The sequence below is a fragment of the Danio rerio genome, chromosome 4 (genome assembly GCF_049306965.1).
Source record: "Danio rerio strain Tuebingen ecotype United States chromosome 4, GRCz12tu, whole genome shotgun sequence".
NCBI lineage: Eukaryota > Metazoa > Chordata > Actinopteri > Cypriniformes > Danionidae > Danio > Danio rerio.
The window spans coordinates 11,311,512-11,330,668 of NC_133179.1; the positions used below are offsets into that span (position 1 = coordinate 11,311,512).

Here is a 19,157-nt window from a genome sequence, read left to right on the forward strand (position 1 = left end):
TTTTCATTACAACCTATAGGCTATTTCAATTAAATCATTTAGTTTTCTTTCACAGTATTATGACATATTTTTAATGAACATGTTCATATATATGTAAATATTCATATTTTTACTATATTCATATATACTAAATATTAGTGTAAATAATCAATTTAACCGGGATTCGGATTAGTTAATCAATTATTAAATTAAATTGTCAAATTATAGACTAGTTTGTTGATTTTAGTGTTTCACATTATTGAGCCATTTTAACCATGTTCCAATAATTTTGTGCTGTAAATGTTTCTGGGTTGTTTTTTTTTCTCTGTAGTGGGTGTAGCACCATAATCATGCACATGCTAACGGTATATCTAATATATTACTGAAAAGCAAAGATCTTACTCTACTTATCTTGCATTTATCCAGAACCACAACCTGACAAACGAAATGGAGGAATCTTTGGGTTTTACAGTGTTTGCTCCAACAGACAACGCAATACAAGATTACCTAAAAAGAACAGGCAAAGAATCATTGGTATCATACAAACACACTAATATGCATAGCCTTATTTAATATTATGCAGTATAGCATCTCATTCTTGCATCATGTATTTTGTGTGTGTGTGTGTGTGTGTGTGTGTGTGTGTTTTCTAGGATTTGAATGTGACCATGTATCACATTATACTGACTGAGATTTTAAAAGACGTAGATTTGGTGGATGGACTGTACAAGGACACCATGCTGGGCTTCCAATACCAACTGGGATTTTTCCGTCAAGATAAGAGAGTGCGTGCCAGATATGTTAATGTTTGCTGTCGGTTCAAACTACTTCTATAAAATAATAAGCCATTTGTTGAGTTTTTAGAGATTAAATTGAGCTTATTAAGCCAATATTTGAGTTTATTTTGGGACAGCTTATTTGTTTTATGTTCAATCTAACAACTTAAATGTCTTCATGTTGTCGCAACACAACTCATTTCTGTCATAAATATTTAATCATTGATATATTTGGGATTTTTCTATCGTAGTTGCTTGTAAATGAGGCTGAGGTGAATGTGACAGACTTGGAGACCAGTAAAGGCGTCATTCACATCATATCTGCTGTCCTCAACATCCCCAGCAATCGCTGTGACAAAGCTACCAGTATTCTTTTCTCGGTACAGTACAACTGTTTAACCTAGTAGATATTACAGTCTTGTATTACTGAAACGGGTATCCTTAATGTGTACATTGTGTCTGTAGGGACGTTGCATGGACTGTTTCCAAACAATTATAAACCCATGTCCTTCAGGAACTAAAAAAGTGGTGAGTGTCAAAAATATTTGATCAATTATAATGGAGGATTCACTTTTATAGTCACAGTTGAAAACATTTGTGCAGTGTCACAACTGATGTCCACCAATACATCCACACAATTATAATTACATCACTTCTGTTCTGTTTAGTTTGCCTGGGTGCAACTGCTAGTAGTAAAACTACTGTAAAATGTATTTAATAAAGTAAATGAGAATGACATTAAAGAAAATTGCAAAATATATGCTGTTTGCATTAGCACAACTGACTTAAAAATCCTTTTGAGATATTGATGTGCTATATTTAAAATTTTCTATTCATTTTTACATTTCTCATTCTTCTGTCTAAAAACCCCTTTGGTTGCGTTTTTGCAATTGAGCCACTAGATGGAGACAAGGGACTGTTTTATATTGTAAACAAGCCAGTAACTGAATCATTCACACGTTTTTAATTTTGAAAAATAAAAAAAATTTTCAATTTTAAATAATTGAAACATTGACTGAATATTTGCATTTGTTTGCTGAGTTATTCAAAAACAACACTGTCAGGCACACTTTTTTTTTTTATCTACGACCACTTAATCATATGATAAAAGTAAAAAAAAATTGAAAAAAATATTAGTGTTTAGTTCATTAGTTAGTTAGTTGTGGGCACACTAACTAATGTTGTTGTTTTTAATGCATTCTCCCTGTATAACATGCCTAAAGCTCATTTGAATAATTCTTACCAAATATTAATTATATTGCAATATCATTTTCTGTCTAAAGCATGATCATTTATTTAATTAATTTATTTATTTATTTGCCCAATTGACAAACATACTTTTTGAAACATTGATGTGCTATATTTTACATTTTCTAATCATTTTTACATTTCTCCAAATTTTTCAGTCTAAAAACCCCTTTGGTTGCGTTTTTGCAGTTGAGCCACTAGATGGAGACAAGTCTTTTTTGTAAACGAGTCAGTGACTGAATCGTTCACTTTTTTTGTCACAATTTCATTAAAAAACATGAAATATCGACTGAATATTTGCATTTGTTTGCTAAATTATACAAAAACAACACTGTCAGGCACACACTTTTTTTTATCCATGGCCTCTTAATTATATTAAAGACGACCAATATTGGTGTGTTTAGTTAGTTGGTTGCAGACACACTGTTGGGTTGTTGTTGTTTTTTAATGTACGCTCACTTAATAACATGCCTAGAATTCATTAGAATAATTCCCACTAAATATTATTTATATTACATTATTATTTTTTGTCTAAAGCCTGAATTATGATTATTTATTTATTTATTAGCACAATTGACATAATTATTTTTGAAACACTGATGTGCTATATTTTTTTTTATTTCAAGTCATTTTTACATTTTTCTTAATTCTTCTGTCTAAAACCCCCTTTGGTTGTGTTTTTGCAATTGAGCCACTAGATGGAGACAAGGGACTGTCTATTTTTTGTAAACAAGTCAGTAACTGAATCATTCACACGTTTTGTCACAATCATGAAATAGCGACTGAATATTTGCATTTGTTATACGTAATATACATATATTATATGTAATATATACAAAAAACAACACGGTCATAATCATATGATAAAAGTAAAAAAAGAAAACCATTGCTAGTGTGTTTAGTTAGTTTGTTCATTCGTCAGTTGCAGGCACACTGTAGGGTTGCTGTTTTTCAATGCATGCTCACTGTATAACATGCTTAGAGTTCATTTAAATAATTCCGACTATTGTTAATTACAGTAATAATAATGCTTTATTTGTTTATTATCAGATGAGCAGAAAGAGAAGATGCATGTACAGCCGGGTGTTGCATGGAGACACACTGCTGACCATTGGATGTAAATTTTCTTGTGAGAAAATGACCATTGTATGTACATTATACAGTCATTGGGTTTTCACAGCCTTCTGGAATTCAGCATGGAAAATGTTCATGTTTAAGTAAAATATCAATTTCTTTTTAAAGGAAAGAATATGTTGTTCGGGTCATTATGGTATCAACTGTGAGAAGTGCCCGGGATCCGAAGATCAGTCTTGCTTTGGCAACGGCATATGTAAAGACGGCATCAATGGCACAGGGGTCTGTCTGTGCAACCAGGGCTTTAACGGCACCGCATGTGAATCCTGCCAGCCTGGCAAATATGGAATTCATTGTGATCAAGGTATTAGCCAATTAAAAGGCTCATACTGTGTTCTGATATAACAATGAGCTTTAATAATAGCTGTACATTCTGTTTAGAGTGCAAGTGTGTCCACGGACGCTGCAAAGATGGTATAGATGGAGATGGCAGCTGTGCATGTGATCTGGGCTGGAGAGGAGTAAACTGCGACATTGGTATGATATTAACCTACTGCATAAACTCACACATGCACTGATCTCAAAAGGTATTCATCACATAAATACTTTGTAAACTGCAAATAAAAATGAAGCCATGTGGACTGTTTTCAGCTATTAAATCAGATATGTGCGGAGGAAAGTGCCACAGCAGTGCCAAGTAAGTTTGCCTTCTAATTACTATCAAAGAGGTATTATTCTACTATTTAATGCTTTGAAAAGCACACCCAGCCATCATTATTTTGTTTAAAGAAGTCTAATAGACGTCCTAACTAAAACAAGGCAAAGTTTGGGCTGTCAGTGAAATTCTAATACAGTAAATGTCTAAGAATACCCCAAAACTAGACTAGTCATGAAATACCTAATAATTAAACATGAATCCTGCCTGTTTATTTGATGATTGGTGTAATTTTGAGCTATTCTTAGACATCTTTGCTTTAAAAAGGCTATAGATGTCGAAGAATAGCCCAAAACTAGTCTGGTCATCAACAGAATAAATAACTAAATGTGAATTCTGTCTGTTTATTTGATGATCAGTGTAATTTGTGCTATTATTAGGCATCTATCACTTCTTTTTTTTTTTTTTTTTTTAGCAAAGACAACTATGCTAGATTTCTATTAAATGCAAAATTGCTTGGTGGGTGTAGACTATTGTTTAGTAATCAAGATTTTGAAATGGATCAAAATTGTCCCAAGACAAGAATGGCTGTTAAATAGTTTTGATGAAAAGTGATGATTCACTTCAAATGTTGACCTTTTTACACATATTTCCAATTATTACAGCAGTACGCTATTTTTTAAATTTTATATATATGTGTGTGTGTGTGTGTGTGTGTGTGTGTGGCCTGTTTTTTGATGGCTGGATTATGCAAACAAGAAAAACCATCTAAAAGGTTGTTGGGTAAATGCATACTTCATTAAAAATCACATTTCACCAAAGGGTGTCATGACAGGATTAGTTGAATTAGAAACAGCTGCACTTCACTAACTGAAGGTGTGGTTTGAAATTGGTTTATTGCTTGACATTAATTGCAAATACCCCTCACCTTTTGGGTTTTTAACTGGGTCAAATGCTTTTGTGACATGCTTGCATACAAACACATGGTTTAAACTTGTGTTTTAATTGTAGCTGCTTGGTGAATGTGGTGGACAGCTCATATTACTGTAGTTGTGCTGCAGGATTTCAGGGAAACGGCACATATTGTGAAGGTATTCATCTTAAGAACTCATTTAATATAATACATATCAGAAGTTATTTAATATAATACATGCTGTTATCATCCACTAAAGCTATAGATGCATGTGCAGAGAGGAATGGAGGTTGCTCAGCCCATGCGGTGTGCAAGCGCACTCTTCCCGGAAGGAGAATATGCATGTGCCATCCAGGTTATGCAGGCGATGGAAATGTTTGCACTTGTAAGTGTGAATGTGTACTTCTACAGTTAGTTTTTATGGGGGTGTACATAATTAATACTATAGTTAACTATTTGCAACATTTCCATTAACATGTTTGATGATTAAAATACTCCATCTCAATTTTACTGTTACATTGTATTTTAATATTTTAATGTGTGCATCTTCCTTAAGCCATCAATCCATGCCTGGATGGTGTAAATGGAGGATGCCATGCGGATAGTAACTGCATTCATACAGGCCCTAATAAAGTAAGTAGAGTTTGGGTTGAATTTAGTATTTAAATAAGTGTAAAAGCCATACATTTACTACAATCTCGTTTTAAATTGCTTTTAAACTGTCTTTTAACAGCATGAATGTCAAACTTAGTTCCTGAAAGCCAAAGCTCAGCAAAATTCCACCAACTCTACCTGTACCTTTCTAACATGCTTAACAAATGAGTTTATGCATTTAAACAATGAAAATGAATATTATGAAAACAAGAATCTATAGTTCAAAATGCCACTTCAGTTTATTTAGTGCTTTTACAATGTAGATAGTGTTAAAGCTGCTTAAAGATTTACCCTCGTCCAAAATTCAACTACAACCTTGATCAAACACACCAGTCTATAATTATATAAATACTCCAAATCCTGTTCAAGTTTAGTAGTGTTCAAACAGGGTTGCAGTTGAACTATGTACAGCAGTGGTGTTTATCCCTATTCATGCAACTTTGCCTTCCTGCAGAGTTAAAGAACACACATAGCATTTGAAAATAATTCAAGACAAAATACTTACTAAAACATTGCTGTAACTTCAAAATTCAGTTATAGCTAAAACAAATGCTTAAATGGAGACAGGTTACTAACAATGAAAATACAATGGATGTCAAATTACAATACCTAGAGGGCTACAGCTCTGCAGTTCAGTTTTTGCCCAGCTTTTACACTACAGGTATTAGACAAGCTTAAATTGGTTTGATCAGATGAGATTACGGTTGGAACTAAACTGTGCTGAGCTATAGTTCTCCATGAATTGAGTTTGACCCCTTATAAATCACTAATTAGAATTTCTCTACTTCAGACAGCATGCCACTGCAAGGAGGGATTTTATAAGGATGGAAAGAATTGTGAACTTATCAATCTTTGTAAGGAGGTACATGCTTCTGCTTAAAATATTACCATATTTAACAGTTTATGCTTTAAGAACATGTAGTTTTACTTAGAAGTTAAAGTAAAAAAAAATTGGATTATATCGAACAAACATTGTATTCACATTGAACTGCATAAATTTTGTCAGAAAAACGGAGGATGTCATAGGGCAGCCATTTGTACTATGACAGGACCCCTGCAACGGAACTGCACATGCCATGCTGGTTATGTTGGAGATGGAGAGATCTGCAAATATACCCTGCAAAGAGTACAGTAAAGAAAAACAAAAATAAACTTAATTCCCATTACTGCAACTAATTTTTTGTTTGTTTAGGAATTATCAATCGAAACTGCAAGGACTGCATTTGTCAAGGCAATGTTTGTAAGTTTAATTTAACATTGATATGCATTTCATTTGGAAATTGACTTAACCCCCCTTTTTTTTTTATTATTAACAGAAAAACCGTATTTATGAACTTGACACCCGTGGCCCCTTTACAGTCTTTGCCTTCAGATCAGAAAATTATAAAAACCAGGTAAGAGTGAGAAAAGCAGCATACAGGGGAGAGTTAAACTTGCAATGATTTGGTTGAAGTCAAAAATTAAAATCTCACTTTAGTACACAAAGACATTAGTGTTTTAAAGTCTAGAATCAGACATAATAGCACGATGCATTACAAACTGAGGTTTGAAGACTATTATATACACAACGGCTCCAGCAAACCTACTGTAAAATATTAACAGATTCAAGTGGAAAAATATTTAGCATGGTTGTCACTCTTAATTCTTAAAGCATTACTTTTGACAAATCTATATCATTTCAAAAGAAAGTGGATTTAAGATGATTTAGACTAAAAGCATTTTTGCAGTTAAACAGTTCTAACTAGTCAAGTTATAGTGCCTATAATTTTAAACCCAGATGCAAGTTAATGCCTCAAACCTTCTCCCATACACCTACCTGTAATTAAGCCTGAGATTAAAGGGACTTGATTAGCTGGACCAGGTGCATTTAATCGAGGTTTAAGGCAAACTCACTCAGTGCAGTACTCAAAATGTTCACTCATCCTCACTTTCCAAACCTCCAACATGTACTTGTAGACACAAAAAAGTTAGTTTAGTTGAAGAAAATGTCAATTATACAAAATTTGAAGATTAATATATTAAGTGAGAATTAGAAGGAAATATCTAGTTACACTTACCTGCAGTTTAGATCTATTGCACAAGGTTGAAGCAAAAATGATACAGCTGCACCCAAATAATCACCTTTCCAAACTTAATTATCCTGTAGGAAATAAATTAAACTGCATTAGATTTGAGGTGCAATAAAAAATAAATAAATAAATTTAAAAAAAAAAAGCAAGAGTTAAGCACATAGCAAATAAAAAAAATTCACTCACCCTTACTTTCCAACATCAACCTGTGGAACATAAAAGGGTTAGTTTAAGAACAAACTGAGGAACTTAGATTAACCAGGTGCACTTTGAAGATTGAAGCAGCAAGAATTAAGCACCCAGTTGTTCACTTACCCTCACTTTAACAAACCTGAGAAACTGACAACATTAGGAGTCACATTAGAACTCACTGATATCCTATGATGGGAAGCGCACAAGTGTTAGTCAAAAAACTAAACTTTGCATTTAAGTTCAATTAAGAGTGCAGCAGCATCAAAAAATGTCAACTCACCCTCACTTTCCATCATCAACTTGTGGAACACGAAAGGGTTGGACACAGAACAAAGCTGAGGGACGCAAGTAGATTGACCAGGTGTATTTAAGATTGATAATTCAGCAGCACTCAACATTAACACCCTCATTTTCCAACACACCTGGAAAGAAAAACAATTATATTGTGCATTTAATTTAAAGGTTAAAGCAAGAGTTCAGCAGCACTCAAAAAGGTTCACTCACCCTCACTTTCCAACAGAAGTTGTGGAACTTAATAAAAGGCTAGTCTAAGAACATTAGCTGAGGGCCTAATTACATTGACCAGGTGTATTTCATTAGGATTGAAAGATAATTAGCAACCAAAAATTAGACAGGCACTTGATTAGGTAGGTCAGGTGCAATCAATTAGCGTTAAACTTGACTAGAAAAATAAATTAAGGAAAAATCACTTGCCTTATTTCCAAACCTTTAACCTGTGAAGCCAAACAAAAACTGTTAAAGATTAAGCACATCATTTGAATCAACCTATACCATATAAAAATAAAAAAAGGCCTTATAACAAGTTTTGGTAGAAACAGTTACATTTACTTTTAGCAATAGCAGGATATTAAACAGCAACTTATGATAATGCACCCTTGCAAAACAACAACTGGAAGAAGAAGAAGAAGAAAAAAAAAAAAAGTATTTTAAAAATGAATAACTCCCTTACCAGACATTGCCATACAAAGACCACAAGCACTGCTCCCATGAAGCTGTTTACAGCAAATGGCTGAAGCTGGCTATTTAAGCACTAGAGGTACAAAAAGTCTAGAATCTCATTGGCTGACAAGTTGAACGATCGTTTGCTCGTTAAAAGATTATGCAAGCTGACTGGCTGGCAGACTGCAGTAGTGAACCTATTAGCTTGCAGCACAAGCTGAAAGATCCGTCAGGATTGTTGACGCAAGTGACTGATATCTGCTGAGACTTTAAACAGTAACTTATATAGGAACAGATATATACTAACTCAAAAAAATTCAATGATTATTTAGTGCAAAAAAAAACATCTTAATTGTGCCATTGTAAGCTAAAACAAAACATTTTCCACTTTCAAATAGTCTTTATATCTACATAATATAATGAGAATCAGTACCAGATACTGTGATGGGATTTGACTAATATGTTTTGCTTTTGTACAGTCAATAGATCTTGTAAAGCGGACTCCTGAAAACACCAGAATCATGAGGTACCACATAGTGTGCTGCCGGACCCTCCTTCCACAAGACCTCATGCAGCCTCGTAACCTGACCACACTTTCTGGGGACATCCTCTCCATCACATACTCTGAGGTACAGTGTGCCTGATGCATAAGCAAATAACACGACAGCAAATGAAACATATTAAGCACACGATTTGTTTCCAGAATACTATATACATCAATAACAAGGCCAAAGTGCTGTTCAGCGATATTGAAAGCAGCAACGGAATTTTACACGAGATCGACTCTGTCCTGGTCCCACCTGGATTAGAGATTCGGGAAGACAAAAAGCAAGACATCATACCGGTATGCATTAGCAGGATGCCTTTATTTAGTAATACCAAGTTGAATAAATCAAGCATGGGATTATTAAATAACACAGATCTATTTTTTTCTGACAGCGTAACTTTTCAGAAGTGGCCAGTGCCAATGGTTTCAAGACATTCTTCAAGCTTCTTGAGGTAAAATAGCACCATTATTAGTACACTGTAAACAACTTCCTGTAAACTCTACATGAAACTACTGGCAGTAGTTTGTCAGTGAATTATGTAAATTAATTAAAGCAAAAGTACTGTGTTTACAGCACTATTTATCTTGCTGTATGTGTATTTACAGTAAGTTATGTGTTTCTTTATTGTAAAATATGCAGCAATTTTCACAATGCAACTTTAAAATACAGTAACATACCGCATAACTGTCCTACAGTCAAATACTGTTTGAATTATACAGTGTTATTTACATAAATCATTAACCTCAGAACACACTTTGTTAGTAAAGTAAGGTTTTATAGATCTGTTTTCAAGATTATGTAACATAAAATTAAGGGGAATTAACAAAAAAACACTTTATTTTTCTCTGAATTCTTTAAAAACTTGTTTGCCTTAAGGACACTGATACATTGAAGTTGGTGATGGACCCGATTCATCAGCCAGTCACACTGTTTATGCCCACGGATGATGCAATGTCTGCTCTGTCTCAAGAGCAGAAAGACTTCCTGTATGCAATGCATAATCGTGATAAACTATCTGAGTATCTCAGATACCACATCCTGCGGGACACCAAGGTTGGCCTCTATCCAGTGTTTTCAATTTTTTTGGCAAGTGCATGCTGGTATTAATGATATAGACTGATTCATCATGAAAGGAAATACAGTATTGATCTCTAATGCATCGTTTATATGTTTCAAATTTGTGTGTGGGCATATCTGCTAGCTCATGGCTTCAGAACTCATCTACGCCAGCTCTTTGAAAACTCAGCAGGGCTCAGATCTGTCAGTGGCCTGCATGGGGGAAGAGCAAATAGTGAGATATTTTGCCTTTCTTTTCACATATATGTATATATTGGGTCGTATCTTGTATTTATTAATATTATTATAATAATTATTATTATTATTATTTGATTTTTTTAGGGGGAGCTTTATGTGAATCATAAAGGCTGTCGTATTGTAAAGAGATATCTTGATTTTAATGGAGGCATGATTTATGGCATTGAATGTCTGCTGAATCCTCCAAGCCTTGGGGGACGTTGTGATCACAGGCAAACCATTGATTTCACGGTGGGTCCCAGCTAACTTTTAAGCATTTTAAATGGGTAAAAATAATATCCTTGTAGTACGTTGCAGAATGTGTGTATTATGTTGTATTCAATTTAAAGTGATCAGATTCAAATCAAGTATGTTGAAAAACATTGTGCTTTTTTTCTTTTGCTGTAATAGTTAGCTTGCCGGAGTTGTGGGAGCAGTATTATGGATTGTCCACTTGGAAGCAAGCCAGTGGTAATTTTTTATTATTACATTAAAACCTTGCATTAGTATTATTATATTATGGAGTATGGCAATGAAGTATTAAATTGACCAAAAATAAGTATGAAGAAATGCATCATTATTAACATTAATGTTCAACAGTGTTAACAGTTGACATGCTGCTGAGAATTCATTACAGAAATAAACAACATGTTAAAATATATATTAAAGAGATAGTTCACCCAAAAATAAAACATGCTTATGATTTATTCACCCTCAAGTTCTTCCAAGCTTGTATTATAGCTTCTGTTTTCTGCTGAACACATAAGAATATATATACTATTTATATATACTATAATTATTACATTAATATATTATTTTGTGTTCATTAGAAGTAAGTAACGCACACAGGTTTGGAACAAGTGGAGTAAATGATGACAGAATTTTCCTTTATGGATGATTAGTCCTTTTCAGATTTAAAGTAGTTTATTTTTATTGTAATGTTTCAGTTAATCACATCATAAATTTACGTTGTCTTCAATCTAGGGAGAACAAGAGTGTGTCCTTCCAGATTCTGTTATATCAAGGGGATCAAAATGTCAATCAACATGTAAAGTGGTCGTGTGGAAGCCCAAGTGCTGTTCAGGGTACTACGGCAGGGACTGTCTTGGTAAGCAGTGTCTCAATATACTAATATGTGTCATTTCCTTGGAGCTGTAATGGATTTGGAGCTCTGAGATCAATTCTGACAATGTTTTACCAGAGAATGCCTTAGACCAGTGGTTCTCAAACGTTTGTCATCAAGTACCACCTCAGAAAAAAGTTGTCTTTGCAAGAACCACCGTAATGAGCAGTATTGAAATACAGTCGCGTATTAGGTCCAGTAAAGCAGCTAAAGTGTATGCATATCAGTTACTATTATTAAAAACATTTCAATTAAAATGTGCTTCAAAAAGTTCAAAATGGTAGGCTATTGTTTTTAAAAAGTAAAGAAAAAGAGAAAAAACTCCTGGTTTATCAGCACCTGGAAATGTTGCCCAGACCTCATAAATATAGGCTTTATGCCATCATATTCATATATAAATCTTTTTAATAATTTATTTAAGTACATGTAGCATGTACATATGACATATTTGATTCATCCACATATCACTAGAAGGAAGCCACTGATCCACAGTTTGAGAACCAGTGCCTTAGACATAGACAAGTTGCCAGCTGACAAATATTACCCTGTTCTCCAGCATGCCCTGGAGGTCCACAATCTCCTTGCAGCAACCATGGAAAATGTGATGAGGATCATTTAGGCAATGGCACCTGTACTTGTGACACTGGATTTACAGGTGTAGCCTGCGAGTCGTGTTTGGATGGCCATTTTGGACCAGATTGCAACGGTGAGTTTCTTTTCAATGCAGTTCTGCACACCGTCACAACAAACAATCAGTTTTGCAGTTCATTTAACTCAATGGCAGCAATTGTTTGTATGAAACAGCTTCAGTATTTAGGCTTTTCAGCCACACATTATCATAAATTCTGTGCTTATCATAGAATCACTGGAATAAAAGTTTATATATTGCATCCTAATACTGCCTATAGTGCCTGCAGCAGTGATCAAAATAGTAAACACTTTAGGGTTCAACTATTGCTTCATTTATTACTTTAAAAGTAACTTTTAAAACTGTATTTGTCACTGAATCATTGAAATTCATTCACAAATGCAGAAATATTCTTTTTATTGCTGAACCTTTTGATTATTTGCATTTACAAATGTTTATCTATTGCGTTTGTTTTCTTTATAATGTTATTTTATTATTGTTATATTTGTATTATTTGTGTTAACAATGCTTTTGATGCTAGAATTTATAATTGTACTACGTTTAATTCAAGAAAATATCATCTAATTTAGTTTTCTGCTGATAGATTGGAACAGTTGATGTATTGTGTATCTCTTTTTCTAATACGCATCAATAACTATAGAGTTAAACTACAAATGCAGATATGATTTGTTTAATGAACTCCTCTATTGTTTCCTCCTCCTAAGCCTGCAATTGCACAGAACATGGGTCATGTGATGAGGGTCTTCAAGGTACCGGGTCATGTTTTTGTGAAGAGGGCTGGACTGGTCCGCAATGTGAAAACAAATTAGGTACGCAGTCTCTTGTTACTCTTTTCCTTTTTAATTGAAGTACCAGATTAGGGTAAAAACTGCAGTTCCCTTATGTCTGATTTTTGTTTTTTAGCCGATGGTCCTGTTTGCAATCCTGCTTGCCATGAGAAGGGCGTCTGCATGGAAAACAACACCTGTGTGTGTAAGCCCTTCTATGAGGGAGATGGTATCACCTGCACAGGTACATACACACTGTACAAAAAACTAAGTTGACTCAGTGCTTTCAATGATTCAGTGACTCATTTGCTCTTCAGTGTTTGAACTCTCAGTAATGATTAAATCACACTGAACTGAGCTAAACTGAACTGAACTGAACTTAAACACTAAAACCTGAACCACACTGTTCCAGTTACTATGACCATTTATGTGAAGCTGCTTTGACACAATCTACATTGTAAAAGCGCTATACAAATAAAGCTGAATTGAATTGAATTGAATCAACTTAAAATTTTAAGGTAGCAAACTTCAGGACATTTTTGAGTTGACTCAACTTTTAACATAATTACTGCACTTGTCTTGATTTAAGGTGAGTAAACTCAAAAATGTCCTGAAGTTTGTTGCCTTCATTTTAAGTTGAGTCACCTTTTTTTTTCTCACAGTACATTAAGATCTCAATAAATTGATACTAGTCGATGATAAAACAAACCATTCACATACTGTACTGTGATCTCTTCTGCAGTGGCCAATATGTGCAAGTACTGGAACGGCGGCTGTTCAAAGGATGCGAAATGCAGTCAGAAGGGGGAGAAAGTGAGCTGCGCGTGTCTCCAAGGGTTTTCTGGCGATGGTTTTGTTTGCACACCCATCGACCCCTGTGTTGATGGTGAAAATGGAGGGTGTCATGAACACGCCACCTGCACCATGACTGGACCTGTAAGCAAGACATTCATATTTAATATAATGCAAATTCTGGGTCCATAAAGCGTATGTAATGTGTTTTGTGTTCCAGGGTAAGAGGAAATGTGAGTGTAAAGATAGCTACGTTGGTGATGGGATCGATTGTGAAGCAAAGGTGTTGCCTGTCAATCGCTGTCTAGTAGATAACGGACAGTGCCATTCAGATGCTCAGTGCACAGACCTGCACCATGAGGGTATGTATCCTTCATATGCAGGAGTATTGTGATTCTTTTTAATTTACAATGAAGCAAATTATTAGATATTATAATTATTGTTATATTATTAGAAGGATTTCTGAATGTATTTAAATTGTCCATCACTTAAAACGACTACTTAAATTGGAATAATATGAAATTTGATTAATATTTTAGTGCAGTTTTTAATAATGACTGAAATATTTACCGTCAACATTCTTTTGTGCCATGATTTGTGAATATAATTAAAGTCTTTAAGTTTATTTAAGTTATTTTAAGATGTTAAAGTTATTCATTTATTAAAATTAAACAAATCTATTTGTTATTATTGCAAATAAGCCAAATTATTAGCCCTATGTTATATTATGCTAATGGTTTTTAACCCTGTGGTGCCCTTAAAATCTCATCTGTGCAGTCAGCTTAATTGATTTAAAAAGAAAGCATCTCTTTCTCATCATTCAGATAAAACATTAGGGGTTTTCCATTATCGCTCCACCAATGGAACATACAAGCTCAACTACACCATGGCACAGGAGGCCTGCAAGGAGGCGGGAAGCACCATCGCTACCTACATGCAGCTGTCCTATGCGCAGCAGGTGGTGCTCTTTAAAGAATACTTTGGTTTTTGGCTGCCACTAGGGCTCCTTGTCTAAATGTTACCCGGTGTTAATGTTTATCCCGCAGGCAGGGTACAGCTTGTGCACAGCAGGCTGGCTTGACAAAGCAAGGGTCGCGTATCCCATGAGCTTCTCTAGCCCTAGATGTGGCTCCGGACACGTTGGTATTGTGGATTACGGGGTTCGGAATAACCTAAGTGAGACGTGGGACACATTCTGCTACAGAGTGAAAGGTAAAAAACGTTTTTTTTTTTTAAAATGGCTTTTGTGAGGTTTGGATATCAGCAGAATGTGTGTGTTTCAGATGTGCAGTGTAAATGTAAAACTGGCTACATTGGTGATGGATTCTCCTGTACTGGAAACTTGATGCAGGTTCTCTCTGCAACACCGACCCTGTCTAACTTCCTGTCTGTAAGTTGAATTTTAGTTAATTGTCAAAGTTATGTTGTAATGGATGGAATTCTTGTGTGTTTAAAGTTGAAATGTGTTCGGTTTTTTTTTTGTTGTCGTTAAAGTTTTAACATGTTTAGGTACCAATTCTCACCTTTAAACTCTGTGTGAAGTCTAAATTTACTACTAGCACACATTGTAATTCTTCTAAAAATTAATCTGTTCATATTAATCCACTGAAAAAATTAGCCAATCAATTAAAGTCTGACCATTTCTGTATTTGGATTGGCGGTCTTCTCTGTTGACATCAGTTTAATGGCTTCAGCCACTATATTTTTAACCACGCCCCTCTTACAGCTAGTTTGCTATAAGGGAATGATGCAAAAAAAAGCCCCGCCCCCTACTCAATATTCCATTTACAATTGGAAGAACATCAACATACTGAAAAAAAAATCTCAGCAACTTCCGGTCCACACTGACTTAACTAGTAGCTTACTACCTGCCTATTATTAATATATTGGTTGTTTATTAGTACTTATATATTCTGCATGATCTTATTTTACATCACAGGTGTCAAACTTAGTTCCTGGAGGACTGCAGCTCTGCACAGTTTAGTTCCAACCCTAATTAAACACACCTGATAAGCTAATTGAGTCCTTCAGTTGTGTTTGAAACCTACAGGTAAGTGTGTTGAAGCAGGGTTGAAACTACACTGTGTGGAACTACATCTCCTCAGGAACTGGATTTGACATCTGTGTTCTACATCCATAATCCTACCTAATATCTACTACCCTGATAACTATTGATAAGCAACAAATTAGTAGTTTATTGAGGTAAAAGTCATACTTGATAGTTTATTAATAGCAAGAATTGTACCGTGTGACCGACTGTTCTGTCTTTTTCAGCAAATCCTGAATTTTTCAACATCTGCATCAGGAAAAGCATTCGTGAATCGCCTTCGGAACATCACTATCCAGTCCACTCTGTTTGTACCTGATAACGATGGTCTCTATAGCAACCAGGTGACTCCCACATCCTTCTGCTACACTTCTCAATATTTTGTTTCTATATTTTAAAATGCCATTTCATTTTACTTCAGCACATCACTATGTTTGACAGAGAAATGTAGGTTTGATAGTATTAAGACAACATGGTTTTGTCAGATGATACAGTTTTCTTTTGTAGAATAATGTCTAATAGTACGGTTATCAAAACTGCTAGATATGTTTTTGCAATTGTTCTTTTTTGTGAAAGGATTTTTGATTATTAGTAAAAAACTAAATAAAGAAGTACAACCCAGCATTTATTTAAAATTGAATTTGTGTAAATGTTAAAGTCTTTATTGAAAACATTCAACACAACGTTTACGTTTTATGAACTTTTACGACATTTAAAATAGTTAAGATTTATAAAAATATATGTAATATTTTGATTTAGTCACTAATTCGTAAGAGTTTGTATGAACTATTATTATAGTACTTATATTCGTACACATTAGTGTGATTTGATTAGCGGTTTGGTTTGGTGCCACACCACACAATCATACGACTGAATTCGTATGAATTTGTACAAATGGCATATATGCACAGCTAGTGTTTTTCAGCCAATGATAAACTCCCGGGGAAAGCTTCATGTGACTATTTTCAATTTCATAACGTTCCTATTACAGCATCACTGTTGTAATGTTATTTAAATACATTCAGTTAGATAGACTTAAGCATTTATTTAGTTGTTCAAGCGTAAATCGAGAAGAAAGATCATGTTACTGCTAGCACCATCAGTATCAGCAGGCTAGATCACAAACTCCATTAAAGATACTGGGGTAAAATAAACTGTCATATTTTAAAGACATGGTGGGGAGAAATGGAATTGAATGCAGTGCTTCTTGTCTGGTCTGAGACCCACTTTATATCGTATATCTACAAGTGAAGGTCACTGTTTTTTTTTTAAAGAAAACAGACCTTAAACATGGCGATTTTATTATGTATAGGCAGTTCAATGGAAGCGCTTAGGCTGGCTGAAAAAGATCCTGTACATATACCCAATGGGGTATATGCCGAAGCATGCTAATAGGACTTTTAATTTGCCAGTAACCTGGGTTAAGCGCTTCCGGCGAAGTGAATGCCAATGCAAAATCCGGTGCGTTTAAGGTCTGTTTTCTTTAAAAATCAGCGATCTCCACTAGCTGAGTGATATCCGATTTAAAGTGGGTCTCAGATTGTACAAGAAGCACTGCATTAAATTACATTTCCCCCACCATATCTTTATAATACGAGCATTTATTTTACCCCATTATATTCAATGAAGCTTCTGCATTAGTCTGCCGATTCTGACAGGCGCGTGCGAGTAAACGGCTTTTTGTCTCATTTTACGCTTGAGCAACTAAATAAATGCTAATGTTTATTTAACTGAATGTATTTTTATGACATTACAACATCGATGCTGTATAAGGAACCGTATAAAATGGAAAAAAGTTCACAATAACAGGTCACCAGAAGTGTATTAGCATGGGAACAGCACTAGCTCGACATATACCCTATAAGCCTAAACTGACAAAACATAAACAACTTATGCTTCCCTGTGAGATCAGGTGGATTTATTTGTCTTATGTGTTGACCAGACTTTAAGTGGCAGAGACATAGAGCACCATCTCCTGGATGGGAGGGCTTTAATACTGCAGGCCCTTATTAACGTCACTCATGTCCGAACACGACTGGGCTCCAGTCTGACCATCACCGGTGTGCCTGACCTCCAGAACCCTCAAAAAATGGTGAGAATATCTGCAACTCGCATCCATTATGTCAACACATTCGACTCACATTGACAAACACTGCTTGTCTCAGACCTCCTCAGGATACATCAACGACCGGTATGTCATAGACTCCAACATTTTTGCATCCAACGGGGTGATCCACGTTCTGCAGGGCCCTCTGAAAGCGCCTCCACCTCCAACTCCCTCCTTCCACCCGGCTCATCAGGCTGGGTTGGGCATCGGCGTCCTGGGGCTCATCATTCTCATCGTAGTGGCTGGATTCGTGGGATACAATTTCTACACACATAAAACAAAGCCATTCCAGTTCCACTATTTTAAGGTCTTTGTGTTCATGCTTATATATTATTGAGCTGATAGAAATCATATATATGCATACATATTTGATTTGCTGACTTTTAATTATTCTTTATCGTAATGTTAGGAGGATGAAGGGGAAGATGTCACCCCAACAGAATCCAGTCCAAACATCAGTAATCCTGTATACGACGCTGCTCCTGCCACTAAAGAACAACCACCAACGGTCAGTGAGTCAAACAGAAGAGACACAAACACTGCTCATTCATCTATAGCTGCCATTAGACTATTGTTTTAGAGAATAATATGAGACTACTTTGGCAAACTCTATTTTTGTAACCAATATCCAACCTTCCCACAATGCTGCAGGAAGGATCTCTGTTAGAAATATTTATTATACATTATTAATCATAAACAATCCATAAATTACAAGATTACAAGAACTTGTTTTTTGTAAATACCTGAAGAGAGCATATTCAACGTTCTGTATTGGTTATTTTTACATTAAAATGTGTAATCATGAACCAACATTCCCAGATTTTGCCAAGGGCATTTTAGCAATATTGATATTAATAAGAACATACCTTATAGATAGCATTCTGTCTCTCTTTTATACATTTTTATAACTATAAACATCTTATAATGTTGCAGACATGTTCTTTGTAATAACCTATACATAAACAGATCCCATACAGAGCATTCTCTAATGTTTACACATCCTCTGAGTTTACTCTTACTTATTGATTTTTATCATTATTTTTTTATTAATTTTTAGTTTTTTGTTTGTGTACTTGTGTTGGTGTTTATTGTGTTAAGTGTATCATAAGTGTGTCGTTCTTGTCATATGTAAAGCACCACCATGTCAGAATGAATTGCCCCAAGGGGATTAATACACATTTAAACTAAAATTACTTTTTATACATATATAAATTCTGCAGTAAAGGGTCATTTTATTTTATTTTTCAGAATTATAGGTATTAAAATCCTAAAAAGGTGCATTAAAGTTGATGTGATTTGTCTTTTGTTAAA

At 34.8% G+C, this 19,157-nt stretch overlaps 1 protein-coding gene and 1 long non-coding RNA gene across 6 annotated transcripts in view; one reads left to right on the top strand and one right to left on the bottom strand.

Moving 5' to 3' along the window:
- The window catches only part of stab2 (stabilin 2), a 41,748-nt gene that overhangs the window by 22,206 nt on the left and 385 nt on the right, over window positions 1-19,157 (top strand). For 2 of the 5 annotated variants that reach the window (XM_017355051.3, XM_073946400.1), the window contains exons 33-67: window positions 406-513; window positions 633-764; window positions 1,007-1,135; window positions 1,221-1,283; window positions 3,054-3,149; window positions 3,246-3,441; window positions 3,519-3,614; window positions 3,729-3,774; window positions 4,744-4,823; window positions 4,905-5,030; window positions 5,202-5,278; window positions 6,090-6,161; window positions 6,306-6,425; window positions 6,492-6,539; window positions 6,616-6,693; window positions 9,000-9,149; window positions 9,224-9,364; window positions 9,460-9,519; window positions 9,945-10,121; window positions 10,270-10,359; window positions 10,467-10,613; window positions 10,773-10,832; window positions 11,346-11,469; window positions 12,041-12,190; window positions 12,838-12,942; window positions 13,037-13,144; window positions 13,643-13,836; window positions 13,913-14,054; window positions 14,517-14,650; window positions 14,739-14,904; window positions 14,976-15,082; window positions 15,967-16,083; window positions 17,682-17,831; window positions 17,905-18,153; window positions 18,256-18,354. In XM_017355051.3, coding sequence (XP_017210540.1) covers window positions 406-513; window positions 633-764; window positions 1,007-1,135; window positions 1,221-1,283; window positions 3,054-3,149; window positions 3,246-3,441; window positions 3,519-3,614; window positions 3,729-3,774; window positions 4,744-4,823; window positions 4,905-5,030; window positions 5,202-5,278; window positions 6,090-6,161; window positions 6,306-6,425; window positions 6,492-6,539; window positions 6,616-6,693; window positions 9,000-9,149; window positions 9,224-9,364; window positions 9,460-9,519; window positions 9,945-10,121; window positions 10,270-10,359; window positions 10,467-10,613; window positions 10,773-10,832; window positions 11,346-11,469; window positions 12,041-12,190; window positions 12,838-12,942; window positions 13,037-13,144; window positions 13,643-13,836; window positions 13,913-14,054; window positions 14,517-14,650; window positions 14,739-14,904; window positions 14,976-15,082; window positions 15,967-16,083; window positions 17,682-17,831; window positions 17,905-18,153; window positions 18,256-18,354 — 4,137 coding nt within the window. 5 annotated transcript variants of the gene reach the window in all.
- Window positions 5,135-8,579, bottom strand: si:dkey-207j16.5. The gene is made up of 9 exons (XR_012401957.1): window positions 8,531-8,579; window positions 8,275-8,294; window positions 7,841-7,982; window positions 7,684-7,746; window positions 7,555-7,574; window positions 7,357-7,439; window positions 7,116-7,248; window positions 5,767-6,416; window positions 5,135-5,531 (listed from the first exon to the last, which is right to left on the bottom strand). It is a non-coding gene; the product is annotated as a si:dkey-207j16.5 (long non-coding RNA).